The 8,489-nt window shown below is 51.3% G+C and overlaps 1 protein-coding gene across 1 annotated transcript in view; it reads left to right on the forward strand.

Annotated features, from left to right (window-relative positions):
* TBCCD1 (TBCC domain containing 1) overlaps positions 1-7,090 on the forward strand; it is a 9,902-nt gene extending 2,812 nt beyond the window's left edge. Inside the window, exons 4-7 of the mRNA XM_042024683.1 lie at positions 943-1,129; positions 1,775-2,272; positions 5,877-6,052; positions 6,604-7,090. Of these exons, the coding sequence (XP_041880617.1) occupies positions 943-1,129; positions 1,775-2,272; positions 5,877-6,006 (815 nt within the window). The 3' untranslated portion in view covers positions 6,007-6,052; positions 6,604-7,090. The remainder of the gene's footprint in view (positions 1-942; positions 1,130-1,774; positions 2,273-5,876; positions 6,053-6,603) is intronic.
* The last annotated feature ends 1,399 nt before the right edge of the window (positions 7,091-8,489 follow it).

Below are 8,489 nucleotides of genomic sequence, written 5' to 3' on the forward strand. Positions count from 1 at the left end.
GGGGGGGAATGGGGAGGAATGTGGGGGAGGAATGGGGATGTGGGGGGGAAATGGGGATGTGGGGGGGAAATGGGGATGTGGGGGAGGGAATGGGGATGTGGAGGAAATGGGGATGGGCAAAATAGAAATATGTAGAAATACACAGAAATATGGCAAATGGAAATATGGAAAAATAGAGAAGTATACGGAAATGGAGAAATATATAGAAAGATACAGAAATAGAAATACAGAAACACAGAGAAATCAGAAAATAGAAATGTAGAAAGTTAGAACTACAGAAATGAATTCAGGAATACAGAAAAAGAAATACAGGTGAATAGTATAAATAAAATTTAGGAAAAAAAACCCCCAAAACCCAGAAATGGGAACGCGGCTGCTGTTGCTGATCAGGGATCTGGCAGTGGGGACCTGGTCTAGGTTTCCTTGTCTCCAATCCAGCCCCTCTCCTTCAGGGACATGGCAGTGGAGCCAAGGCCCTTTCCCCCTTAGGATAAGGAATTTAACTCCATGTTTTGTCTCCCTGGTGCAGGATCCCAAGAGAGGCAGTGGGTTAGGGAGCATGGGGAAGGGCTTAAGGATTGTGTCCTAGAGGGAGCATTTCCCTTTTTAAAACCCACAATTCCTGCTTAAAGCTTGCCCTGAGGATCTTCCTGCTAAGCTGAGTCTTGTGTTCAGGAACAGGCTTGTGGAAGTAGAGGTTCCTTGCTCGGGACTGGCTGGAGCTTGTGGGAGGTTTTGGCTGCTCCTAAGTAATCTTGAAGTGGTTTTGATCCTTCAGTGTCTCTGGGTTTCTGAAATTTCTGGTGCCTCATGCTGTTGACCTGCCCAGGAGGCATCGGGGGTGGTGTAACTGGTGTGACAAGTACCATCCTTGAACTTTGGGACTGATTATTTTCCCGGGGGATTGCTGGACCCTGAACTTTTGTGGGCTTTGTTTTGCAGTGGAAGGAACAACCAGGAGAGCCAAGATTGCCTGCAGTGCCCGGGTGGTGCCCGAGGTGTCCCCCATGGTGATCATGAGCCAGGTGTACAGGCAGACCCTGGCCAAGAGCTCGGAGACTCTGGTGGGGGCTCACGTCAGAATCCATCGCTGCAACGAGTCCTTCATTTACCTGCTGTCCCCTCTGCGGTGAGTTTGGGTTCTCCTGGCACACAGCTGGACTCCCAGCTGACCATGAGCGTGTCCTGGGGGCCAGGAGGCCAATGGGATCCCTGGGGGGCATTAGGAGGAGCGTTCTCAGTAGGTCAGGGAGTGATCCTGCCCCTCTGCTCAGCCCTGTGAGGCACATCTGGGGTGCTGTGTCCAGCTCTGGGCTCCTCAGGAGAGACAAGGAGCTCCTGAGAGGCTCCAGTGGAGGGTGTGGAGATGAGGAAGGGACTGGAGCATCTCCCTGGCAAGGAAAGGCTGAGGGAGCTGGGGCTGTTTAGTCTGGAGAAGACAGGACTGAGAGGGGATCCCATCAATCCATGCAGAGATGTCCAGGGGGTGCCAGAGGGTGGTGCCAGGCTTTGTTCAGAGGTGCCAGCGACAGGATAAGGAGCAATGGCCATAAACTAAAACACAACAAGCTTCACCTCAGTATGAGGAAGAACTTCTTTCCCTGGAGAGTGGCAGAGCACTGCAACAGCTGCTGAGGGAGGACATGGAGTCTCCCTCTCTGGACACATTCCAAACCCACCTGGACATGGTCCTGCATCACCTGCTGCAGGTGACCCTGCCTTGGACTGGATGGAGGTTCCTTCCAACCCTGTTGGTTCTGTGCTTCTTTGGCAGATCCGTGACCATCGAGAAGTGCCGGAATAGCACCTTTGTCCTGGGCCCTGTGGAGACATCAGTCCACGTCCAGAGCTGTGACAACATCAAGGTCATCGTGGTTTGCCATCGCTTGTCCCTTTCGTCCACCACCGGCTGTACTTTCCACACTCTCACACCCACGCAGCCCCTCATCCTCTCGGGGAACCAGGCAGTCAGCTTTGCCCCTTTCCACACCCATTATCCCATGCTGGAAGACCACATGGCTCAGGTGGGCTTGGCCACTCTGCCAAACTACTGGGACAGCCCCATGCTGGTGTGCGGGGACAGCGGTGACACGAGCGTCTTCCGGCTCCTGCCCCCCTCGGACTTCTACACCTTTGTGATCCCCTTTGAGATGGAAGGAGACACCGTGGAGACACCAGGGGGGCTTCCCCAGGAGTACCAGGAGGTGCTGAGGCAGCGGGAGCAGAAGGTCCAGGTGTGGCAGCGCATGGTGAAGGAGGCAGGGCTGAGCAGGTGAGTGACCCCCAGGAAGGGCAGAGCTCGGCCACGTGGACAGAGAGGGTTGTTGGATGGGGTTCTACAGAAATCCTTGAAGGGTGGGTTGGGTTGTGTGAGCCATGTCTTGCAGGGCAGTCCTAGAGCATTAGGAATTAGCTATCCTGGGATTCTGCTTGATAAAGTGGGAAGAGTAATGCTCACAGGCATAGCTCAGAGTTGTAGAATCCCAAAATGCTTTGGGTCGGAAGGGACCTTAAAGCTCATCCTGTTCCACCCCCTGACATGGAACACCTTCCACTATCCCAGGCTGCTCCAAGCCCCGTCCAACCTGGCCTTGGACACTGCCAGGGATGGGGCAGCCACAGCTGCTCTGGGCAGTCTGTGCCAGGGCCTCACCTCCCTCACAGGGAGGAATTCCTTCCCAATATCCCATCTAACCCTGCCCTCTGGCACTGGGAAACCGTTTCCTGTGTCCTGTCACTCCAGTCCCTTCTCCAAAGTCCCTATCCAGATCTCCTGGAGCCCCTTTAGGCCCTGGAAGGGGCTTTAAGGTCTCCCTGGAGCCTTCTCTTCTCCAAGTGAACCCCCCCAGCTCTCCCAGCCTGGCTCCAGAGCAGAGGGGCTCCAGGCCCTGGAACACCTCCGTGGCCTCCTCTGGATTCTGGCAGCCCCACATCCTTGTCGTGCTGGGTATCCCAGAGCTGGAGGCAGCTCTGCAGGTGAGGCCTCACCAGGTGGAGTGAAGGGGGAGGATCCCCTCCCTTGCCCACGCTGCTCTGAAGGAGGTGCTGTCTCATGGTTGCATTTTCCCGGCTTGTGGGATTCCAGGAAAGGCACTCCCAGATACTGCCGAGGGGAGGGATCCACCCTGGCAGTGGGTTGGGCCAGGGCTGGGTGTGCACCCCGAGCTGCCTGGGGTCCCTCTTAGCCCAGCCTTCACCCTGGGATTGAAGCTGTGAATGACCATCCCAGCCCTTGCTGAGGTGAGCTGGGAGTGTGCACACGGATCACTGCAGCAGATCACCTGTGGGCAGTAGCTTTTAAATTCCTCTGGAGCAGATCACATGGAATCCTCTGCCCAGCTTCCTTGGCAAGCACAGAATGGGGATAAAACCCCTTTTCCAACATCCCTCTGTAAAGACTTGATGAGAACAAGTTTTCTTCCCTAAAGCATGCCTAAACTAGGGAGATTTTCTGTTCCGTGTCAGTTGATGGCTGGCAAGGGGTGTGTGACTGGGTGCTGATAGCAGTGATCTTGGAGGAGTTTATCCTGTGGGAAACATGGAATAGGAAAGCATTCCTGTCAAGACTTCCCATTGTACCAGGCTGAGGAGTTCTGGCTCATTTGCTGGCTCCTTGTTTTGGAGGAGCTCCCTGGGCTTCCCTTGTTCCTTCCTGGAATCCGGGTGCCTCTGTGCTGAGCAGAGAAAGTGCTGTTTCAAAAAGCACTTTGGGGAGAGGGAAAGGATTCCAGGGTGGGATTTTGCTACAGGAGGAGGGTGGCAGAGCAGTCATGACCCAGAAGTGGGGACAGAAAACCTTCCCAACTCCCAGCCCTGAATCTTCAGGTGCAGCAGAGAGGGAAGAGAATTCAGCCCTTGTGCTGGAGTCATCTGTTGTGTCTGTCAGCCTCACCCATGGTGCTTCCTGCTCCAGCTCTTGTTCTCCCAGGGCTGCTGCTTCCCACCACAGTTTGGGGAAGGTGTTTGGCCCGTCAGAACCTCCCTGTGAAAGAAGTGTGAGGAAATAGGGATGATGTGCTTAGATTTGCCATCGTCTGCCGCAGTCACAGGAGGCAAGAGCTCGCTGCTTATTCCATAAAAGGGGGAAAACTCTGGCAAGTTCAGAAGCTTGTTGAAAACAAACTGGGCAGCTGGCAGTGGGAAAAGTCTGTTGTCTCCTTCAGGCAGGGAAACAAGAAGGGAGACAAGTAGGAAGCTTAGAGCAAACAGGATATCAGGCTTGTAGGAAGAAAGAAGCTGCTGTGCTCAAGTGGGGAGGTGAAAGAGAGCGTTAGAAATAAGAAGACATCTTTCAAGAAGTTGAAGTTGTCTGATTGAGGAAAGTGGGGCAGAAAAAGAATGTAAATCCTGCCAGGCTGAAAGTAAAACCCCCGTAAGACAGGACCAAGAAGACAGCTTGAGGAGCAACTTGCAAAAGCATAAAATCCTGTTTATTCATTTTCCGAGCGTATCAGACAGAAAGTCTTTCAGGGTCAGTAGCAGATCAAGGTAGAGAAAAAGCTCTTGGAGAAGATAAATCCACAAGGGAAGAAAGAAGTGGCTGCTTTTGTGTTCACTGGGGAGGAATTTGGGTTAGTTTGTGTCCCAGAACCCTGGGGAATGGCTCAAATGGAAGAGAACATACAGACAGCAGCCTTAACTTAAAAAAAGGATGTGGATACATGGGACAGAACTGAATGGAACGGCCTGGATTGGAAGGGACCTTAAAAACCCAACCAGATTCCACCCCCTGCCATGGGCAGGGACACCTTCCACTATCCCAGGTTGCTCCAAGCCCTGTCCAGCCTGGCCTGGGATGGTTCCAGGGATGGGGCAGCCACTGCTTCTCTGGGCACCCTGTGCCAGGGCCTCACCACCCTCACAGGGAAGAATTTCTTCCCAATATCCCATCTAACTCTGCCCTCTGGCAGTGGGAAGCCATTCCCCCTTGTGCTGTCACTTCAGACTCTTGGAAATATTCTCTCTCCATCTTTCTTGTAGCTCCTTCAGGCACTGGAAGGCCACAATTAGGTCACCCCAAAGCTTCTCCTCTCCAGGCTGAACAATCCCAAATATCCCAGCTTTTTCTTAGAGGAGGGGTGCTCCATCCCTCTGATCACCTTCATGGTCTCCTCTGGAGCTGGTTTCCTGCTTTTCCCAGTACAGAATGGGGTCAGCACATCAAATTAGGAATGGGTTCAAAGCAAACCCACATAAAATCTCCAGAATACTGAAAAATGTTCATGTTTTATTGGTGTTCAGAAATGAATTGTGTAAACTACTCAACACCTGTGCCACTTTTGGCTTAAGAAATTCCAGATGTGAGCTGAACCCAGAGGGCTGGGATGCTGTTCTGGAGATGCTTTTGGGCATCTGACCAGTGCCAGTTAGCCTGAGCTGAGTGGCCCACCCTGTTACTGCTGGGCTGGCCAAAAACACCCCAAAAGTTGATAATGAGCAACGGGAATGATGTGAGGAGTGTTTATAGGTGCATTTTTTCCCTGATCTCCATCCTCTTGGGTGCTGTGGGAACAGAATTTCGTGTCCTTAGTGCTTGAGCACTGGTTGCTAATCTTAGTTTTCTCCCTTTTCAGACAGTTTTTCAGCTGTGCTCTGAGGGGAAAGTGGAGGCAGCCCTGGAGCAGGGTGGTTGTGGTCGTGGGATGGGGAATTTTGTATGACTTCTCCAACTCCACCAGGTTCTGCCTTTGGGGTTCATTATCATCACATTCACGGGGTAAAAACCTTCTCTGGCTGTCCCTGCAAGGTTCAGGAACCAAGCCTGGCTCTTCCTGATACATCTGGAGGCTTGTTCAGATAGTGCAGAGGTGGCAGAAGTATAACACTGTAAAGAAATGTGATCTTTCCATATTTCCCTGCTGATGTTTCCATTTCAGGGATCAGAGGAAACAGTTCCAGACGTTGGTAGAAAACAAATTCTATGAGTGGCTGGTTCAGACGGGGAACTGGCAGCAGCTGGACAGCCTGGTCCCTCCTGCCGTGGGCTGCAAGCAGGCAGCAGGATAACATTCCTGGGCAGGAGAACATTCCTGGGCAGCAGAAGGAAGGGGAGGTGAGTAAAGGGCCTCCTTCTCTTGCTTCTTCTCTCTCCTCAAGAGCTCTCCCATGTTTGTGTGCACAGCCGAGGCAGAGGTAGGAAAAGTAGGAGTCTGTTGAGGGAATGTTCTCCCAAGAGCCTGGCATTTGGGTTTAGTTCTTATTTTCCTGTCAAAACCCCTTTTCAGCTGAAATCTGTGTCCTCAGCACTGCCTTGTTGTCAAGTTTGATTTGTTGGAGGCATCTGTAAAGGATAAAAGGTATAAAAATGATTGGAATAGCTGCTCTTCCAAAGAAACTCTGTGTATTGATGTCTACCCATCTCAGTTTTTGCTAATGAGGATTGAGTGAGACTTTGGGTAGTTCTTTCAGTGAGACTTGGATAATTCTCACTTCCTCTTCCCAAGCAGAAGTGGTTTAGGAGCTGGAGACCTGCCCTTCTCGTGCTCTTCTGCCATGGCATGTTTCAAAACATTAAAAAGTTGTTTTATTTTTGATTTAGCCTTTGAATTCCCTTTTTCTTTGCTAGTGTTAGAAGTAAAATTGACTCCTTTTATTCTATTCCAGAGCTCTGGGAACGGGCAGTGACCCACTCAGCCCAGTTCTCATTAAGACTTTGTGGCCATCCCACCTGCACCCACTGGATCCGACACCCGGCTGCCTTGGGATTCCCTCACATTCCTGCCTTCCCAGGAATGTGCTGTAGCCATCCTGTTGGTGACTGAGAGGTGCCTGCCACTGGAAGAAGATGAAGTGTGCCTTGTTGCAGAGCTGTCACCACAGTTGGTGCCTGTGGTGAGCAGGTATCCAGCACACCAGGTTTCCTGGGACAAAGCGGGGTGCAGGCCCTGGGCATCACCTGCATCCTCATGGTACAAACCAGCTGTGCTGTTTCTATGAATGTGAAAAAGAAATGTTTAAATTTTTTATGAATGAAATCCAACAGGTTTTTTTTTTTTTTTTTAATATGAATGTAGCACTTTTGTGAAGATGAATTTTTGTATATGGTTGCACTGTTTTGACAGATGTCAATAAACCAGAGTTGTTGGATAAACCTGCCATGTGTCCTAGGGAAGGGGTTTTACCTGTACAGCTGATCTCAGAGGGACACAGCATCTTTTATCTTAATGAATGTGAACCTGTCAGAGGGAGAAAGTGCTAATTTTTGAGGAAAGTGGGGCAAAAAAAGAATGTATGTCCTGCCAGGCTGGAAGTCAAACTCCTGTAAGCTTCAGCCATGGAGCTGGCACAAGGTTTTGGTACAAGCCCTATTCCTATCTCATAATTTTCATAAAGATTACCAGCTTGAATAAGCACCATTCTCATTGTGCTGGTGGGATGTGTTTTGGGGAGATGTGCTCATAGCTGAGCACCTAAATAAGCTTGGAAAATAGGCAAAGGCATTGCATGGATGAGTGGAGGCAGCAGCTGGTGGTGCCTTGGGAAGAGCTATCCAAGCTGAGAGCGAGGGGAAGGCACAGTGCTCTGGAGTGCACAGCCTCAGAATTCCTCTGAAGCTCTCCCTTGGCTCCTGGGCAGACAGGTGAGGTGAGTTTCTTATATTTATTCTGTTGATGTAAGATGAGTTTATTCTATTTAACCAACCTCTAAGGAGGGATGTGCAAAGTGACTGCAGCTTTGAGCCGTGAGCCTGCTGACAGAACCCAGCTCGCGCTTGAACTCTGATCTTCAGCAATTAAAAACTAAATCAAGTGGCCTCAGTGAGAGCAACAGCTCTGGGTGATTCAAGGCTCCTAAAATGGGAAGAGGAGTAGCTGCTGAGCGTGTGTGCCCCGGGCTCTCCCATCTGCCTGCATTTACAGAGCTGCTGTTGCGAGAGTGCTTGTCCTGACAGATTTGAAAGAGGGGCTGCGTGTTTCGGGCGCTGCTGTGCCAAATTCGTGTCCCTTTGTCTCGCTAAGCCTTTGGGCTGGGGCACTGAATAGCTGCAGAGGTGGTTTTTCATCATGCACTGGCGGGGGGGTGGCTGTGGAAGCCAGCGATCCTCGGCCTCCCCGCTCCGAGGGCCGGAGAGTGGCCAAAGGGAAAACTCCTCCAACCTCAGGTGCTGGGCTGAGAGTTTGGAGTTGAATTTGTGACACTCGCAAAGACAATCAGAAATCTGGGAATTGCTTGATGTGTGAAATCATTCGCTTTGTGGGGGGTGGGGAGGCGGCCACACATCCTTCTTTCCCTCTGTGTCAGGAGGTGTTTGGAGCAGTGTGGCTCCAGCTGAGGGTGTCCCAGGAAAATCTGCAGCCTCTTTGCTCCACAGATGTTTCCATTGAGAGCTTTCTATGCAGAGCTGGTTTTTGCGAGCCTCTGGTGTGTGCCCTGAGCACTTGTTTATCATTCCTTAACTGCATCCTTCACTGCACCAGAACATTCCCTGATAAATACTGAGTGCCCTCCTTACAAATGGGGTGGGGTCTCTAAGGGCCAACGAGGATTCC

Source organism: Corvus kubaryi, unplaced genomic scaffold (assembly GCF_017639235.1).
Source record: "Corvus kubaryi isolate FWS band 111438036 unplaced genomic scaffold, C.kubaryi_AGA036_p1.0 37264, whole genome shotgun sequence".
NCBI classification, from domain to species: domain Eukaryota; kingdom Metazoa; phylum Chordata; class Aves; order Passeriformes; family Corvidae; genus Corvus; species Corvus kubaryi.